Source organism: Cervus canadensis, chromosome 12 (genome assembly GCF_019320065.1).
Source record: "Cervus canadensis isolate Bull #8, Minnesota chromosome 12, ASM1932006v1, whole genome shotgun sequence".
Classification (NCBI taxonomy): domain Eukaryota; kingdom Metazoa; phylum Chordata; class Mammalia; order Artiodactyla; family Cervidae; genus Cervus; species Cervus canadensis.
In genome coordinates this window covers 11,247,446-11,268,464 of record NC_057397.1, presented here as the reverse complement: position 1 = coordinate 11,268,464, position 21,019 = coordinate 11,247,446, and the positions used below count along the sequence as shown (strand labels likewise).

Genomic DNA, 21,019 nt, shown 5'->3' with positions numbered 1-21,019 from the left:
GATAGTAAATTTCGGCTTTGCACACCATATGGTCTGTGTTGTAACTGTTCAGCTTAGCTGGTTTAGTGTGAAAGCAGTCATAGATAATATGAAAGTAAATGTGTGTGACTGAGTTCCAATAAATCTTTGTCTATGGACACTGAAATTTGAATTTCATATAATTTCCATGTGTCACAATTTTTTTTTTTTATTTTCTTCAACTATTTAAAAAGATAAAGATTATTTATCTCATAGACCATCCCAAAACAGGTGGCAAGGCTGACTTGATTCTTAGTCCTTAGTTTGCCAACTCCTGTTGTAGACATGCAGAAAGGGGCAGCCCTAACTCTTGGCTTGAGCACTGATGGAGGGGAGCCATGGCCTTACCCACTTTAACTGATGATTCTGTGGTTATGACTGAGGCGGCTGGTTCTGCCCCATAACATCTTCTTTCTTCGCATTTTCCATTCATTTTAATCAAAATTTGGTGACTGCCTTGTTTCCATATCTCCCAGTGAGAAATATTATGACTGGTGATCATGCAATTTAAACAAATTAGAATGATTCATTCAGGGTGGACAGAAAGACAGTTTGATTTGTTCTCAGTTTCCTGTGTGCAGATCATGTCCCGTGGTTTTCCCCAGTGTGAAGTTAAGCTCTTCATGAACTGGTGTGTTTTCCCCCACAGCTTCTAGCCCAGAGCTAAACAGCCAACCTCTGTGAGGTTATACACTTGTTATTAATTGGTGGAGAGACAGCTAGAAATCTTGTTTCTACTAGACTAGTTTCAAGAAGGGCTAGAGTTAAAGCCTTTACACACAAACAAATCAATACTATTATGTCCATGAACATACTTGCTTTCACAGACTGTCGTAGATGGTGGTTTTCTAGTTGGCATTCTATCACCAAATAACATCCAGAAATTGAACTTCTATAAAGAACTCTTTAATCCCACTATAACAAACCCCTCCCAAGGGATTTCTGAGAGCTTTCCCTTCTGACAGTTAAATTCACCATGTGAACAATCTCTCTCAGAGAACTTCTGGCACTTTGCTGTTGGAAATTGGGAGGGGCGGGCCCAGCTTAAATATGCAGAACCTCAGAAGTTTGGTTCCAATTTGGTCATTTCAGAGAGGCAGTTCCCTTAGCCTGTTTCTGCTCACAGGCAGGAGGAGTTACCTAAACATTAATTCTAGATTGCCCCCTTCCTGTTGTTTTTAGTCTTATTTTAGCTTTCTGGTTTTACCTTTCCCATCTTGAGTCAATAGAGGTGGGTGTGGCCATAAGCTCTGGATGCTGAGAGGTTGAAAGTTGGGTTGAACTTCTGCCTTCACTTTTTACTACCCTAGTGACTGGCCTGCCAGGCTTATAACCGTGTATTTACAAAACAGTGATAAACAAGGCAAGAGAGCGGAAAAACATTGCTATTGGAAGAATTTGTCTAGGTTTCTGAGGTTTTGGATCTTGGATACAAGTCCAAGTATTAGCAAAATTCTGTTTTTTTTAATGGAACACTAATGGCTAGCTGCTGTCTATTTTTTCCTCCTCTAAAATAAGTCAGACCATGCTGGACCAAAATAGAATGCATCCCCACTCACCCAAAAGGGGCAAGAAGTTATTTAGAAAATGCATGTTTCTAAATAGGGACAGTAATATAAAAATTCAGAAATTAACTTTCATATAGCTAATTGACTTTAGAGAGGTGATTTCATTTCTATAATTTTGGATACCCTATATACTCCTTAAGTTATAAATTTCAATAATACATTTAAATTGCTGTTTTCACCAACATTATTTGTTATTAATATACATTAATTTTTTCAGAAAAATCTATTAATAAAATTAAGCAACATACATTTTAAAAAATTTTGAGATTTCCTAGTTATATATGTGAGGGTCTCCTACAATATACACATAGAAAATCCGTTTGACCTCAGAAGTGTGTGCATGCTCAGTTGCTCAGTCATGTCTGATCCTTTGGACCCCATGAACTGTAGCCCGCCAGGCCCCTCTGTCCGTGGGATTTCCCAGGCAGAATACTGGAGTGAGTTGCCATTTCCTTCTCCAGTTAACTCAAGAGTTCATGCTTCTAAAAGTTGTTTTCATATTTTTTCATTCACAACTGGTATATCAGATTCCTACTATTTTTATAAACCAGTTCAGAGAACTGTAAAAATACTGGCTTTTGATATAACTAGACTAAGTCTTGATTAAATTAATAGATGTAGCCAGACGACATAGAAAAACGACGGAACTGCAGCTAACACTCCGGTCTCTGGCAATCATGTCTTTTATTGCTTGTGTGGGGATATGATACTGGTTCATGGTGTGTCAAGTTTGATCACTGTATGTCTTCTTGGGCCTGGCTGAGTCCTCCAGAAAAAGATATGATGTTATTAATATAATTAGAAGTACAGAAGTGACAGCTCTTTTCCTACTTCTGATTTTCTTTGATCCTGTGGAAGAATCTCCATCCACAGGTATAACACACCTAATTCCTCCCTATGAGAACTGACTTAATCTGGTCAGGGAGTATGGAAGGTGTAAGGGGTAGCCTAGTTCCCTCTTTCTTCTGGGAGTGGGCTACTCCGAAGCAGCCATACCTTTCAAAGGGCCATTCATTAACTCTTCAGGAGGAGACTGGTCCCACTTAGGTGCTGTTCAGAATTGATACATTAGTAGTTCTGGGGAACATAATTATAAAACTGGCTACTGCATTGATATGAGCCCTATTTTCCATATCAGCTTTATGAATATATAGGTAATATTTTGGCTTCATATCTCCTTTATTCTTCTGTTTCATTTTTCAGTAAGTTCATAAATCAGCTTGGAAAGAAACGTACTATTTGTAACCCTGCACCTTTGGCCTCCAGTAGAATCTTCTGTGAGCCATTCTTGGGTATAGACAAATTCTAAAAGTTTTCTTGAAGTTGTAATTGGTTTGCTTTCAAAATTGGTTTGCTTTTTTTTTTGGCTTGTATAAAGTTCATTTTTCAAAATAACAATTAGCACTTACAGAAAAGCTTAAGATAATTTACATCTCAGTCAGTTCAGTTGCTCAGTCATGTCTGACTTTTTGCGACCCCATGAACCGCAGCACACCAGGCCTCCCTGTCCATCACCAACTCCCGGAGTTCACCCAAACTCATGTCCATTGAGTCGGTGATTCCATCCAACCATCTCATCCTCTGTCATCCCCTTCTCCTCCTACCCTCAATCTTTCCCAGCATCAGGGTCTTTTCAAATGAGTCAGCTCTTTTCATCAGGTGGCCAAAGTATTGAAGTTTCAGCTTCAGCATCAGTCCTTCCAGTGAATATTCAGGACTGATTTCCTTTAGGATGGACTGGTTGGATCCCCTTGCAGTCCAAGGGACTCTCAAGAGTCTTTTCCAACACCACAGTTCAAAAGCATCAATTCTTCAGTGCTCAGCTTTCTGCATAGTCCAACTCTCACATCCATACAGGACAACTGAAAAAGCCAATGCCTTGACTAGATGGATCTTTACTGACAAAGTAATGTCTCTGCTTTTCAATATGCTATCTAGGTTGGTCATAACTTTCCTTCCAAGGAGTAAGCGTCTTTTAATTTCATGGCTGCAATCACAATCTGCAGTGATTTTGGAACCCAGAAAAATAAAGTCAGTCACTGTTTCCCCATCTATTTGCCATGAAGTGATGGGACTGGATGCCATGATCTTAGTTTTCTGAATGTTGAGCTTTAAGCCAAATTTTTCACTCTCCTGTTTTATTTTCATCAAGAGACCCTTTAGTTCTTCTTCACTTTCTGCCATAAAGGTGGTGTCATCTGCATATCTGAGGTTATTGATATTTCTCCTGGCAATCTTGATTCCAGCCTGTGCTTCCTCCAGCCCAGCATTTCTCATGATGCACTCTGCATAGAAGTTAAATAAGCAGGGTGACAATATACAGCCTTGATGTACTCCTTTTCTTATTTGGAACCAGTCTGTTGTTCCATGTCCAGTTCTAACTGTTGCTTCCTGACCTGCATATAGGTTTCTCAAGAGGCGGGTCAGGTGGTCTGATATTCCCATCTCTTTCATAATTTTCCACAGTTTATTGTGATCCACACAGTCAAAGGCTTTGGCATAGTCACTAAAGCAGAAATAGATGTTTTTCTGGAACTCTCTTGCTTTTTCGATGATCCATCGGATGTTGGCAATTTGTTCTCTGGTTCCTCTGTCTTTTCTTAAACCAGCTTGAACATCTGGAAGTTCACGGTTCATCTACTTTTGTATATAAAGAGCTAGATGAATACTTAATACTCTTAAAATAAAAAGGTCGTCTGACCATCAAGCTAGTTTCCTTTCTGATGGAATGTCATCTGCTAAGTCCAGGTCAAATGGACATCTTGTTTCAGAGTTATACAACCCACCTTAGAAGACACCTTCCTGTCTTAATTACCATATTAAAATAGAGAAAAATAATTACTGTTAAACATACCTCTTTTTCAATACTGCCATAGGAGTTTTCCATCATCATTCAGACCTGAGGAATAAGATATCTAAAAGCTTGATTTAAGGCAATTAAAAAGAGAGAGAGAGACATTTATGGTGACCAATCCAAGATGTTTTCCAAGACCCGGAAACCCAAGGTGTTACCAGGGATATGAGACTTTCATTGCCAAAATTAAGTACATCCATGGTGAAGCAGGAAAACCTGACCATGTTTCATGACATGCCTAGGTCATCACTTCATTTGTTCTTTCTTCTCAGCAATATTATTAGCTTAAATACTGAGTTTGCAAGTTCTTTGTATTAGCCATCATATAACAAACTCACATTCAGATGATACTTGCTTATTGAGGCCTTGTGACAATAGGCTGAAGGCATAATATATATATATGTCGAATTTTGACTACATGGAGCACGCTCATTGTCTTATTTTCTTTAACTCATTACTTACTTTGTTTTCAGGTTTGTGATTCAGACACCATGCTTGACCCAGCATCATCTGTGGAGATGGTAAAAGTTTTAGAAGAAGATCCCATGGTTGGAGGTGTCGGGGGAGATGTTCAGGTATGTATGGCTTTATGTTTTCCATGAGTCACTTTTAGTAGCAACCTTTGTCATTGATTTTTTGAATATATATTTATTATATACCAAACTGTGTGCCAGGTATTGTTTCTGGAGACTAGACACTTTAGAATGTGTCTTGTACCCACTGTACTACCTCTTCTACTGTCTAAATTGAAGTAATTTATAATTTCTTTGCTTAACTGTGGGTCGTAACACATGTATGTAGTAGCTGATAAGTTAACATAAAATACAATGTAAGTGTGTAATTTCTGCTGTATCTTTTTAAGCCACAGCTTAATTTTCTGGTAAAATGATGTTGGAATTTAGTGCAAGGATTAAGAAATGGAGGTATGGCTGTGGGTGGTTTTTATTACTATACCATATACCTCTATATTTAAAAGCTGAGCAATATATGACTGGTCAAAAAATCCAAATCGGGAAAACTAAAGTAAAAAAGAGAAACTGCAATTCAAATTTACACTAGAGAGAAAGTCAAAGAAGTGGATTTTCCAGTCATTATTTCCCGTTATTTGCTATCAATAGAGAAACAATACGTGAAAGCAATATTAACGAAGGTGATTAATATTTATGGATGAGAAAACAATATGTTAAAATATATGAAGATTAAAGTGAATCCTTTGCAAAAATAGTTAGATTTTAGGAAAAAGTGAGAAGCACATGAACTTTCGACTTTAAATGTAGATATTATGTTGATATATAATCCATATTGATATGCTCAGTACCAGTGAAGGCAAAGAAAATGAACTAGAAGGACAAAGAAATACCCTGGTGATTATAAGGAAGCATATAAAATCCAGATGAAAATGGAACAAAATTGAGACAGAGGAGAGAATTAAGAAATATTGCCCCTCCCCCAAAGCTAATAATTTTAGTAGCCTGTATGTAGAGCCTTATTTCAGGATTCCAGTTTTGAGGTGAAGCCAGAGAAAACCCCTTCATCACTAGCATTGCTAAAACTGGAGAGGAAGGAGAATAATAGAGTTGGATGAGTAGGAAAGAGAAGAAGATGGGACTTAAAAACCTTCAAATATTGGATGGTAAGAAAGTGACAGAATAATTTAAAGGCTGAGAACTCAATCCTAAAAAAATCCCAATGTTACAACAAGAGAAAGAAAACATAACGAAGGAGTACAGGGAGTGATGAAGTAAGTAGAAAAAAGTTATTTTTAACAAGTCTTAACACATACACATCACTTATCAAGTTAATCTAGTAATACACGAATAAAATAAAGGAAAATCATGTTAAAAAGGAAAGAAATCAAAATAGAAGGATAAAAAAATCAAACATGACTCTAGGTAGTAACCTCACAATAGTGCAGATTTTGTTGGTATTTTTAGCTGGGGCTTCAGTTTAGTCGCTCAGTCGTGTCCAACTCTTTGAGACCCCATGGACTGCAGCATGCCAGGTTTCCCTGTCCATCACCAACTCCCGGAGCTTGCTCAAACTTAGGTCCAAAAAAAAAAAAAAAACAAAAAACAGGTCCATTGAATCAGTGATGCCATCCAACCATCTCATCCTCTGTCATTCTTTATCCTCACAACTTCAATCTTTTCTAACATCAGAGTCTTTTTCAATGAGTCAGTTCTTTGCATCAGGGACTTACCTTTATTTAATTACTTTTATTTTTCTTGCAGATTTTAAACAAGTATGATTCCTGGATCTCTTTCCTCAGCAGTGTGAGATACTGGATGGCTTTTAACATAGAAAGGGCCTGCCAGTCTTATTTTGGATGTGTCCAGTGCATTAGTGGACCTCTGGGAATGTACAGAAACTCCTTACTGCATGAATTTGTAGAAGACTGGTACAATCAAGAATTTATGGGCAGCCAATGTAGTTTTGGAGATGACAGGCATCTAACGAACCGAGTGCTGAGTCTGGGCTATGCAACGAAATACACAGCTCGATCCAAGTGCCTTACTGAAACACCTATAGAATATCTCAGATGGTTAAACCAGCAGACCCGCTGGAGCAAGTCCTACTTCCGAGAGTGGCTGTACAATGCGATGTGGTTTCATAAACACCACTTGTGGATGACCTATGAAGCCGTCATCACTGGGTTCTTCCCTTTCTTTCTCATTGCCACGGTAATCCAGCTCTTCTACAGGGGTAAAATTTGGAACATCCTCCTCTTCTTGTTAACTGTCCAGTTAGTGGGTCTCATAAAGTCATCTTTCGCCAGCTGCCTTAGAGGAAACATTGTCATGGTCTTCATGTCCCTCTACTCAGTGCTATACATGTCAAGTTTACTTCCCGCCAAGATGTTTGCAATTGCAACAATAAACAAAGCTGGGTGGGGCACATCTGGAAGGAAAACCATTGTTGTTAATTTCATCGGACTCATTCCCGTATCCGTTTGGTTTACAATCCTCCTGGGTGGTGTGATTTTCACCATTTATAAGGAATCTAAAAAGCCATTCTCAGAATCCAAACAGACAGTTTTAATTGTTGGAACGTTGCTCTATGCATGCTATTGGGTCATGCTTTTGACACTGTATGTGGTTCTCATCAATAAATGTGGCAGGCGGAAGAAGGGACAACAGTATGACATGGTGCTTGATGTATGATCTTACGTTTGATGTTTGCAGTTGCAGACACAACAAAACCTTAGCTCCTCTAGGGACTGTATGGTATTGTGGCGTCATATAACGCCACCAAAGGAGACATATCGCTGCTGCTGGGACTTGAACAAAGACATTTGTATGGGTTTATTTTAATTCTGCCAAAGGAAAATGATACATCAAGAAGAACAACTCAGATTTAACCTGATATTTCTATGAAAATGGGAAGATTCTTTGTGTATGCACTTTTTCCTTACTGTACATCCGCCTAACAGTGTTTTGCCCTATATACCTCACTAGCCATGCTTTATGTGGGTTATCATGGAAGAAAAGGATTTTGGAAACTCAAGGAAAAGTTCTTTCAACATATACAACCTAACTTATGGACTGTGTTGATAGCTAATTTTTTTTTTTTTAGAATGATTTTTCTGTTTAATTCTACCAAATGAAATGCCAAAGGAAATTTTACAGGCCGTTGGCTGTGCTGTATTTTTATATAATTGTACTGTGTTTTAAAATTTTTGTATGCCAATCTTAAAACAAATTTTGCATATTTTATATTTTACTTCTCTGCCAAAATACACCTGTTTTTCCTTTTTTTTTTTTTAATAAAATAAGTTCTTAAAAAATTCCTACTTAAAAAGATTTCTACCCAAAATGTGAAACTTGGTTGACATTGTTCATGATAGAAAGAATAAAATATTTCTCTCTCTCTACCTTTAAAATTGAATAGTTATTTCTGTGAAAAAGTGAACTTTAAATGTTTTAACTTTTTAAAAAAGTTCTTTTAAAAAAGGCCAATACACCTGTCACACTTCCAGAGTAGAAATTCATACTTATCTGTACAAAGAAGTCGTTGAAAATCAAGGCCAAAGGGGTAGGAAAGTGCAATTTTTTCAAAAGATTGAAAAAGGGAATGTTAATTCTTGAAAGAAAATACTAGGCATCCAGCTGTGGACAAAATCTGCGTATCAAAGATAGTCTTTGGACATTCTCACAGTATTTTCCCAGGCTAAGAGCAATGTGGGAAAAATTATCTGTATAATTTGGACAAATACAATTCAGTTCATCTTTTGTTCTGTGACCTGTATTCACTGGATTCTGTCTATATGTGGAACATACTTTACCTCTCCCCCCCCCCCCACCTTTTTTTTTCCAGCTTGTTAGTTTAGTTTGCATTTCAGTATGAGGTTTATATGGGTGAATGGGATAAAGTATAAGGATAAAGCATATAAATTCAAAACCAGCAGAATCAAGCTCCGGGTGTCCTCTTTAGCTTTCTAGGGAAGATATTTTCTGAATTATACAGATAATTACTTCACCTCTTCTGTTCTTGGCCTATGTAAATGTGTCTACAGAGTAGACATGATATCAAGGTTTAATAGTTATATCAAGAATAATTGACACACAAAAAATTTGAAGGATCAGGTACCCTCAGCCTGATTAATTTAGCTACTCTGGGGCCTCAGTTATCCAGTTTGACTTTTGGCATGACCTTGTAGCTGGTGCTGTGTAGACCCATATTAAAAAAAAGACATGTAGAATTTCATGGAAAGCATTGTGATGAAGCAGAAATGTGGAGAAGTATTCGACCATGTTCTTCCTAACTTTCTGCTTCCTTTTAATGCAGACATCTATAGTCCATCCATCCTGCCTAAGAAAAAACTGCACATTCTACCTTCAGAGTACAAAAAGGTACATAACTTCTACAACATAGACTCTCACTGATTGGAGAGCTTGTGGGAAACAAACAGACCATGCCATTAAATGAGATTAAAACTTGAGTTTGCCTTTTTAATTATTTATGTTCTAAGTTAAGCTTGATAACATTCAGATTCTCTCATTCTTATAAAAGATTGAATTAATTGCCTGTATTTATTTTAGCAATTATTCAATGTATTTCCAGCATAGGATGTATAGTATAATTGAATTTTTTTGTAAATAAAATATTTTTGATAAGATTATTGCCTTTTTTTCTAGGGGAAGGGGGAATTCAAACAAAACAATGTTTTATTTTGATTGTAAGGGTATGGATTTAAGAATGGGGTATATAGAAAAATGAACATTGTTAGTCAACAATAGAGGTCATTTAATGTTATTAATCAGAAGGCAGAAATCTCTAGAGTTGGTATGGTTGGGAATTTAGAAAAATGAGAGAGACAGTCCCAAATAACATGACTTTGTCTTTCTTGAATCTTCTTTTTCTGCCTTGTTCCTGAAAACAGCCCCAATTTAGACAGAAGTTGTTTTACTATAGTAATCTATCATAGTGGGGGAAAAAAACATACATTTCAGAGATGTCATAGGCAAGTTTGTTATAACATTATTTACAAATAACAAAATCTTAACCTAATTTAAGATTTAATAACGTGGGTAATAATTAAATGAATTATGGCATTTCCAAACAATGGACTATAATTACCCATTAAACAAAATGTTCCTAGAGAATATGAGGCTGTTGAAGATGTGTTAGATTTAAAAATACAACCATTTTGTAAGATAATACCGATTTTGTAAAAACAAAAATGTTAAAACATTATCTCTACTCGTGGGAATATGACCGATTTATATTCTGTATACATTTTTTTTGTATTTTCCAAGTACCTTAATTATGTATTGTTTTTATGATCAGAAAAGGACAATAAATGTTGCTTTTTTCAAAAAGTGGGTTGGGGCATCTAATAACATTTCATGGTTTGAGGAGCTTTAACAGTAATTAATTCATTTTACCACTTATCCCTCAAATTCATCTTATTTCCCAATTTTTTTTATTATTTGTTTCCTAAAAATCCTTCATTAACTTCATACAGTTACATGAAAGAACAACACACTATAGCCATTGAACATTCCTGCCACTCAACACCAACATAGTGATGGTTCTAGTCCCAGTAATTTGCTGATAAACGTCACTTGGTGCTATACTAGAGGTTGGCAATCTTTTAATGTAAAGAGCTAGATAGTATACAAGGAAAGTATACTTTCCTGACCATATGATCTGTCATGTGACTACTTAACCCTGCTATTGTAGCACAAAAGCATCCATAGGCCGTATGTAAACAAATTGATGTGTTCCAATAACATTTTTTATGGGCTTCCCAGGTGGCGCTAGTGCTAAAGAACCTGCCTGCCAATTCAGGAGATGGAGATACAGCTTCAATCCCTGGGTCAGGAAGATCCTCTGGAGGAGGAAATGGCAACCACTCCAATATTCTTGTTTGGAAAATCCCATGGACACAGGAGTCTGGCGGGCTACAGTCCATGGGGTTGCACAGAGTTGGACACGACTGAGCAACTAAGAACTTACCCAGAACAGTATCTATTTACAGTGTTTTTCATCCAGTTCCTCAGCATAAATTCTTTGAAATTAATTTGTTTTTATTTCCCAGATGGTTATTGAGTCTTTTTGCCTTTTCATACTGTTCATGGGGCTCTCAAGGCAAGAATACTGAAGTGGTTTGCCATTGCCTTCTCCAGTGGGCCATGTTTTGTATTGAGTCTGTTTTTTGAGAGAGAGAGAGAAAAAAAAAACAAGATAGTGTGAGAAACAGGAGTGTACAGAGAAAAAGTTGTTTAAGATGCAGTTGCAAAAAAAAAAAAGATGCAGTTGCATCTAAGGCTTCAGCCTATCCATCAAAATTTCTAGAAATGGAATGGCCCTCCAGAGTTGTCCTAGATTTAGACAAAGGGACCATACTTTTGTTAATACCCCTTCTCCCTTCATATCAATCAGTAATTGGGTGAAAGGTATTCTCGGGTGGGAGACAGGAGAAAAGACTCAGCCTTGGGCAAAGAAGCTCACTTCAGCAATTGGAAATTCCAGGAGAGTAACTCAACTCATTTAACAACACTCAGTACTAATTGCTCTGTGTCCAGTCATGCCCGACTCTGCAACCCTATGTCACGTACTATAGCCTGCCAGGCTCCTCTGTCCATGGGAATTTTCCAGGCAAGAATACTGGAATGGGTTGCCATTTCCTCCTCCAAGGGATCTTTCCAACCCAGGGATCAAACCAGCATCTCCTATGTCTCCAGATTCTTTGCCACTGAACCACCTGGGAAGCCCCCAGTACTGTTGGTGACTGGGAGCATAAGTACCTCTGTCCTAAAGCAGAGAAATAGGAATTGCCTCTCCTAGAGTGTACCCATTAAGAATCAGATTCCTAGGTAGGTAGAGCTTCTTAGCTAATAGACCCTAGGTGGACCTTAAGAATCTGTGAAAGTGAAAATGCATTAGTTGTGTCCAACTCTGTGCGATCCCATGAACCGTAGCCTGTCAGGCTCCTCTGTCCATGGGATTCTCCAGGTAAGAATACTGGAGTGGATTGCCATGCCCTTCTCCAGGGAATCTTCCCAATCCAGGGATCAAACCTGGGTCTCCTGCATTGTAGGCAGATTCTTCACCATCTGAGTCACCTGGGAAACCCTAGGAATATATATATACATCTCAACAACAGCCACAGTGATTCTCTTGTACTTTCTGCTTCTGTTTTGGTAAAAATTATTCTGATAAACATTGAAGTCAATGTCTCAACTGGAAGAACACTTTTCTTAATATTCTTCTTTTCCCCATTCTCCATCAGAATTTTCCTGTTTATCAGAAGACCTTCTGCTTGCCAGATTGCCCACAATGGATCACTTAAAATATATATATATATATATCTTAGCTGTGGTGTGAGGGGTCTAGTTCCCCAAATAGGGATTGAACTCGGGCCCCCCTGCACTGGGAGCACAGGGTCTCAGCCACTGGACCACCAGGGAAGTCCCTACAATGGATCTTTAGATTTAGGACTTCTCTAACACTTGAGAGTTCCTAAGTACAAGGTCCTTTCATTTTTCCCTACATTGCTTCTCACTCATAATTTTCTCTACTTTTGTTTCCTGAAGTGGTTGTAGAATAATGCCAATCACTCCAAAAGGCGGTAAGCCTAGCTCTAACCAACCTGCGATAAAACATTGCAATTTATTACCAAAACTTGGGATGAAATTTCAGGGTCTCCTGGAGGTCTGTCACTTAAACTCTTGGCTTTTCTTGAATGAAAACTGGGTAAGTGGTTGTCCCAAGACTTGCTCTGTACAAATATGCTTTATTACACACAAGTAAGCCTGGTACCTCCAGCTGTTTTCTTTGAAGCCCAGATGTGGAGGGTTATTTGTGCCTATAAAGGACATTGGCACTAAGATTGGAAGTCCAGAGTCACAACCTTCTAGATGAAGTTGAAGTTAGAGAGATTGTCTAATCATTGTCATTCTTTATGTTCACATCTTCTTGTATTTCAGAAGAGTAAACTAAGGATGCTGTGGACTCTGGATCTGAAAGGAGAAGCAAAGTAAATTTGGTGCCATGGCCTATACTTAAATTTAGGTTTTCTGAAAATACAAATCCAAGAATCCTCTCTACCAAGCTAAGTAGGCATAGGCAAAGGTAACTCACAAGTGTACCAAAGAAAATCTGTGCATGTTCTCTTATTATACAGCAGGAGAATCCTCCATGGAGCAAGACAGCTTAATCAATTCCAATCCCTCTTACTTAAGAAAAAAGTCAAGACAATCCTTTCTCAGATAAGATAAATCCTTTTTCTAAAGAGTTGTTGATACTAGAGTCAATAAGGTTTCCCACTGGTGCTAATGGTAAAGAATCCACCTGCCAATGCAGGAGACACAGGAGACACAAGTTCAATCCCTGGGTTGGGAAGGTCCCTTGGAGAAGGAAATGGCAGCCCACTCCAGTATTCTTGCCTGAAGCATTCCATAGACAGAGGAGCCTGGTGGGCTACAGTCCGTGGGGTCACAAAGAGTTGGACATGACTGAGTGACTAACACACAGACCTAAATTCAGAGGAATCTGGCAGGCTACAGTCCATGGGGTCGCAAAGATGCTAGAGTCAGTAGGGCTGAGCACAGCACAGCCAGCGAGAGTCAGCAAGAACTGGACTAGCATGACCTCCACATGTCAACCACAAAACATTTCTTTTTGGGGTCAACTTTTTTTTTTTTTAATTAAACTTTTCACGTTAAGATAATTGTAGATTCAACAACATTGTTAGAAATAATACAGATGGGAGTGGCCAAGAAGGCAGAGTAAGAGGACTCTGAGCCCACTTCCTCCCAAAACACACCAAAATCACAACAATTTACAGAGCAACTATCATTGAGAAGGACCTGAAGACTAGATGAAAATGTTTCCCAAAACTGAAGATATACAGAAGGAGCCATAATGATACAGGTAAGAAGGGTGGAGACACAGTGTAGCTCATATCCACATTCCTGGGTTAGTGACCTTCAGGTGGGAGGATAATTGCAATTGCAGAGGTTATCCCCATGGAGAGAGAGGCCCAAGCCTCACAGTGGGCTCCATAGCCCCAAGGTTCTGCAATGGAGTATGAGCTTCCAGAACTTCTGGTTTTGCAAGCAGGTGGGACTTGAGTACAAGGGAATCAGAAGGTTGTAGGAATCAGAGACTCTGCTCTTAAAGGGCACCAGTAAAAGCTACCAAGTTCTGAGTCCTAGCACAGAAGCAGTCATTTGAATGGAGCCTGGGTCAAGCTCATCTGCCGAACTTAGAGAACCTCCCAGAGAGGCAGGAGGCAACTGGAACTTTCTCAGGAGGTGGCAGCCATTTGGGGAGCTTGTTCTGCCCTGAGTACATTGCTGCTAGCTGGTGCCGTTTTGGAGTTCTTCCTCTAGCCAATTAGCACTGCAGACTTAACTTAGCCATAGTGCACTAGGACCAGCTCTGAGATACCCTAGACCCTACAGCTAGATATCATGGGAGCATACTGACTCACCAGTGAGCCTGCATCAGCCCTGTGACCCCTGGACACTGAAGCCAGCCATGCTGGTATCCAGCCTCACCCATCAGTGGGCCCCACCAGCTCCAGAACTCTCAAAGTCCTGATGAGTTTCAAATACTGTACCAGCAGGTATGTGTGTGTTCTTAGTCACTCAGTCTTGTCCAACTCTTTGCAATCCTGTGGACTGCAAAGACTCTAGACTCCTATGTCCTTAGGATTTCCCAAGCAAGAATAATGGAGTGGGGCTGCCATTTCATGTTCCAGGGGATCTTTCTGACTCTGGGATTGAACCCTCATCTCTTGCATCTCTTGCACTGGCAGTCAGATTCTTTACCACTGGCGCCACCAGGGAAGACCAGGTACATGCAAATAAATCCCATGGTAACCACAACACAAAAGTCTAGAATAAGGTAATACATACACACAAAAGAAATCCAAATAATACACTAAAGACAATCATCAGTCATAAGGGAAGAGTGCAAAACTGGAAGAAAGGAACGAAGAAGAATACAAAAACAACCTCCAAATGATTAAGAAAATGGCAATAAGTAGATTCCTATCAATTACTTTACATGTAAAGGGACTAATTGCTTCCATCAAGAGATCTACTTCAGATGTGAAGACACATACAAACTGAAACTGAGGGGATTTAATATTGTTAAAATGACCGTACTACCTAAGGAAATCTACAGATTCAATACAACCTCTATCAAAATACTAATGATGCTTTTCACAGAACTAGAACAAATAATTCTAAAATTTGTATGGAAACACAAAACACCCCAAATAACTGAAACAATTTTGAGAAAGAACAAAGCTGTAGGTATCACACTCCCTGATTTCAAACTATACTATAAAGCTAAGTCAAAACTGGTGTAAAAAAGACACACAGCAATAGAACACAATAGAGAGCCCAGAAATGAGCCCACACTTACATGATCAATCAATGGAAGACAAAGGAGGCAAGAATAAACAATGGAGGAAAGACAATATCACCAATAAATGGTTTTGGAGAAACTATACAGCTACATGCAAAAGAATCACAGTGGGTTACTTTCTCACACTAAAAACTCAAAATGGATTAAAGACGTCAATGTAAGACCTGAAACAATAAAACTACTAGAAAAAACACAGGCAGTATTAATTTTGACATCAGTCATTTATTTTGGCTATTCAGGCAAGGGAATCAAAGACAAAAATAAATAAATGAAACTGCATCAAACTAAAAAGCTTTGTACAGTGAAGTAAACTATTAGCAAAATTAAAAGACTGCCTACTCAATAGAAGTATACATTTGCAAACAAAATATCTGATAAGGGGTCAATTCCAAAATATACAAAGAACACAGAAATCAATGTCAAAAAAATTAAAAATGGGCAGAAGACCTGAATAGACATTTTCCCAAAGAAGATATACAGATGGTCAATAGATCCTGAAAAGATTCCCAACATCACTAATCACCAGGGAAATAGAAATCAAAACCACAATAAGACATCACCTCACACCTGTCAGAATGGCTATTATCAAAAGGACAACAACAAAAATAGTGTTTATAAGGATGTGAAGAAAAGGGAACCCTTGCTCACTATTGATGGGAATATAAACTGGTACAGCCACCACAGAAAACCATATGGGGGTTCCTCAAAAAATTAACAATAAAACTACCATACAATCCAGCAATTCCACTCCTGGGCATTTTCCCAAGGAAAACAAAAACAATAATTCATAAAGATATAGTCACTCCTATGTTCAACACAGCATTATTTACAGCAGTCAAAAAATGGCAGAAACCTAAGTCCTCATTGATAGATGAATGGATAAAGAGTATGTGGTATTCCATAACCACTAATCTTTATTTTTTTCTTTGTTATGGCTGAGTAATGGAATATTACTCAGCCATAATAAAGAGTGAAATCATGCCATTTGTGACAACGTGGAGTGACCTGGAGAGTATTATGCTAACCTAAACAAATCAGACAGAGCCAAACAAATACCATGATTTCACTTACACATGGAATCTAAAACAAACAAACAGAACAAAACAGAAACAGAGTCATAGTTACAAGCAACAAACATGTGGTTGCCAGAGAATAGGAGTTGGGGGGCAAGTAAAATAGGTGAGGGAGATTAAAAGGTCTAGACAGACCTCATAAAACAAATGAGTCATGGGGATGAAATGTATAGCATGGGGAACACAGTGGATAATAAAATAATATCTTTGTATGATGACAGATTCTAATTAGACTAACCATGGTAATCATTTTGTAATGTATAGAAATATCAGATCACCATTTTGTGAACCAAGAATTAACATAGTGTTGTAGGTCAATTACACTTCAAAAAATAAACAAGAACTCACAGAAAAAGAGACTGTATTTGTTGTTACCAGAAGTGGGGAGTAGGCAGAGAAAGAATTAGATGGAGGTGGTCAAAAGACATCAACTTCCAGTTATAAGATAAATAAGTACAAGAGAATGTTATGCAAAACATGGTTAATGTCATTAACACTGCTATTTGTCATAGATGAAAATTGTTAAGAGTGAATCTTAAGAGTTCCCTTCACAAGGATAAAGTTTTTTTTATTTCCTTTTATATCTGTATGAAATGATGGATGTTCACTAAACTTAAAGTGTTAATTATTGCATGATGAATGTAATTTGTTATGCTGTACACCTTAAGCTTATGTAGTGCTGCATGTCTATCTAGTAAATCTCAATAAAACTGTAAAGAAAAAACTTTATTAGCTAGTTTTTTTTTTTTTTACTCAATTATAAAAGGAAAAAGAAGAAAGAATAAAGTGAGATCTTACCCATTTTACCCAGTAATCCTCACGCCCCCATGGTAGCAACTTACAAAATCATAGTATGCTATCCCAATAAGGAAATTGACATTGATACAACCCATTTATCTTAGATTTCCGAAGGTTTTTTTTTTTGTACTGAAGTATTTGTGTGTTGTATTTAGCTCTTTGATGGGAAAAGGAGCTTGCGAAGGTTATTTTACATTCATGATTCTTTATTAATTTTATGGACAGCTTGGGACTAAAAAGGTCAAATGAATGAAGTAACAGACTGAAATCTATTCAGACATGAGATTCATCAGGTGAAAGTACACTGGGGTCTTTTGGATCCCGAGTCATGGCTTAGACACCCTGAAGATGAGACATATATCAGGGGTCAGAACTCATGAAGCAGTGTACAAAACTCAACAGAAGACCATGCTCTAAGCAAAGCGCCATAGCCAGTCTGGCTCCCTAGGAGCTGTAGAAAGGAGTCAATGAAATACTGAGAGGTGGTCTGAGGGAGGGAGTGATTCTACTTTATTTAATTCTTGCAGACAGGACTTTCATGTATTCCAAGGTTACCATTTAGCTGAAGAGGTTTCTTAAAGATGCCCAAGTTTCTATTTTTATTTTTGAAAAAAAGATCCCAAATTAAAAAATAAGTCAAGGAGCCCTATGCTGTGTACACAGATTTCTAGAGGCTCAGCAGGAAACATTCTGGAACACCTAATTGAGTATCCTAAGATCTTTGCAGCAAAGAGGAAAGTCCCTGGCAACTTGCCCTCATTACAAAGCACGTGTTCCAACTTTAGTCTCCCCCCCAGCACTTGCCATGATGGTTTTCATTTAGGGCTGACTGGACCCCCCAAGTAGACGACTTGGAGAATGCTTCTGAATCAACTTTCCCATGCTATACTTGGGTGCTAGATTTGAGCAAAGAAAAAGGAAAAAAAAAACCAAAAAGTGTAATACTCTTCAAGTCCAGAAAAATTTGGCTGAAGGACATAATAAAAAATAACAGAGGGAAAAAGTGTGTTTGTTCTTTTAAAATATGGAACCAGTAACTTAATTCATAGTCACATTTCTTTGTTAAACTTCAGTCACAGCCATTTTAAAATGCGTTTGAGAAAGAGCTGCCAGTTGAGTGCCTAGGTTGGGATTTATATGAATCACTGCTTGACAACACTGTTGACTTCAAGATCCAGACTAATTACCCAGGCAGGGCAACCAGACCATCAGCTATCGCCAACAGAGAGAGTGGACTCCACGTTCAGTTGAGTAACTTAAGCCTCTCTGGGTGTCCAACCCCTGCTCTCTACCCACACTCAGAACAGGCTGTCCTGAGGCTTTATCTCTGAACTGAAGAGAACAGGGAAGGCAAGGAGGGGTTTCTGTCTGCCCTGTCATTCTCCATCTGAGCTCAGGTTTCAAAAGGCAAATGAGAGATTCCTTTATCCCTGCTCTTGGCCTTTTCTGCAATTCAATCTCCAGGATTTGAAAGGTTTTAAATTAGTGAGTCTTACACAAAAAAGAGTTCTACTTTTTGAAATTTAGTAATGTTAATCTTTTTGCCAGTTTTTCTAAATGTCCTATGGACATTTAATAACAACATTTGAGATACAAAATTTTAAATATATTTGTGTAGGATATGATTAATACAAATTAATTAAATATAAATCTATTATATTTAAATTATTAATGACACCATTCTAGACGCTCCTATTCTTATTTTTTCTGTACTTGATAAAATATTCTGAGAATTGTTAATATGTCTCACTATGATTATATATTTTTTCCTTATATTTCTTCTGATTTTTGCTTTATATATCTTTGTTTCTTTATTGTTAAGGTGTCTAATCGTTTATGATGTCTATCTTCTTTGTGAATTGTACCTTTTATCATTAAAAATATTCATTTTTGTTTCATTTAAAAAAAAGAAAAGAAAGTGCATAATAAATATTTTAAAAAGTTATTAAAAAATATTAGTGTGTCTCTGGGTCTTCCCAGATGGCCCTGTGGTGAAAGAATCCACCTTCAATGCAAGAGACATGGGTTTGATGCCTTGGTTGAGAAGATCCCCTGGAGAAGAAAATGGCAACCCACTCCAGTATTCTTGCCTGGGAAATCCCAGGGACAGAGGGGCCTGGCAGGCTACAGCCCATGGGGTCTCAAAGAGTTGGACACAATTTAATGACTGAGCACATACACAGGCATGCAAATCAATGTGTCTGTACCCTGTTTAGAAAGAATCATGGAAATCTCCAAGCCAAGTTGTATTTTGATTCTACTCCAGCCTGTGGGGATACGTGAGGCCCTGTTATCTGTGCCAGTCCCGGCCCTTAGGTTTAGACATCATGGTGCTGGTTCACCCGGTGGTTGAGGGGTTTAGTGATTAAACTCTATTTAGATATAGAGTGTAAAGGTTTTAAACAGCAGCTACAGAATCAGATTGCCTATGGCCAAATCTCAGTGCATTGTGTTTAAAAACTGCATAAGCTTATTCTACTAAGTTAAACCCCAAGTCTGTTTCTCCATCTAAAATACAGAGATAAAAATAGTGAACATTGGTGTAATTCTTACTCTCTGAAATATGCTTTCAACTCATGTAATCTTTTAAATATTCTTACAAGTCAGGTACTCTTATCATACCAATCACTGTTTTATTGAGCATAATAATTCTATTAAGAATAATAGAGCACAGAGAGAGATTAATTACATGTCCTGGGTTAGCACTCAGTGGACAAGGATTATACACAGCACATTTTGCTCTGGTGACTTAAGTGCCCAATTACTATGCTGTATTGCTTTTCCATCTTTGATAGAAATGAATAGTACTTAACTGAAAGGGGTATAGTGATGTGTGAATGAGCTCTATGTAAACAAGTAAGGATAGGGCCTGGACCTTACTGGAGTGGGTAGTCATTCCCTTCCCCAGGGCATCTTCCTGACCCAGGGATCGAACCCCAGTCTCCTGGATTGCAGGCAGATTCTTCACCATCTGAGCCACCAGGGAAGCGCTCCTAAGTGCTAGCTATAATTATTGATGAGGATGATGACAATGTGGTGGTTATAAGAATGTGATGATGGTGATAATGATGCAGTTTGAGAAAATATACATCTGTCTTTCCCATGCACAGGTCAGCTTCTTGAGCACAGGTATCTAGGACCATGGAGTACCTTGTCATCTTGATCTGATGGAAATGGAAAAAAGCTCCCACTTCTCGAAAAATAAACCCAAGCTAGGACCTCACACTCATTGGGTTGATGGTGAAAGAAAAGGGACAGAGAAAAAAGCAATCAAACAATGGCTTCTCTACCCTCTTTCTTCAAATTTAATTCATACTCAGGCCCTGTATCAGGTGACTTCCCTAACAAATTTGCTGGATGGGCATCATTTTACAATTTTATCAGTGAAGACACTGAAGCATTAAAGACGCTAGGAAACATTTTGAGTATGGCAAGCAGAGAATCTCTGAGCCAGAGTTTAATTCAGGCCCCTGTGCAAAGCAGGTGTGGCGGTAATCAGTAATTGCATGTGAAAAATAATTGGATAAACTGCAGCGAGTCCCCAGGGCTAGCTGCATCCCTGTCTCTTTGCACCATCTCTCACTGACAAACATATAGGAGCATCTTTCATAATCGGTACAAGGCCTGGGATGCCTGACGGCTTCCACACACCATGCATGGGCAGGCTTCAGAAAGTGTCTGGTCAGTTGAAAGCAGGGCTCCAGGGTGGTTAGGCCACAGCCAGCTGTCCAGGAAGATATTACACAAGGACACAGGCTCATAATTCCTAACAGTTGGGAATTTGTTGTTTTAAATACCCTCCAGCTCCTCTTTAGTTCTCTGTA

The 21,019-nt window shown here is 38.3% G+C and overlaps 1 protein-coding gene across 1 annotated transcript in view; it reads left to right on the top strand.

The window, feature by feature from the left end:
- The window catches only part of HAS2 (hyaluronan synthase 2), a 29,914-nt gene extending 21,597 nt beyond the window's left edge, over positions 1-8,317 (top strand). Inside the window, exons 3-4 of the mRNA XM_043483821.1 lie at positions 4,914-5,015; positions 6,672-8,317. Coding sequence (XP_043339756.1) covers positions 4,914-5,015; positions 6,672-7,601 — 1,032 coding nt within the window. The 3' untranslated portion in view covers positions 7,602-8,317. The remainder of the gene's footprint in view (positions 1-4,913; positions 5,016-6,671) is intronic.
- The last annotated feature ends 12,702 nt before the right edge of the window (positions 8,318-21,019 follow it).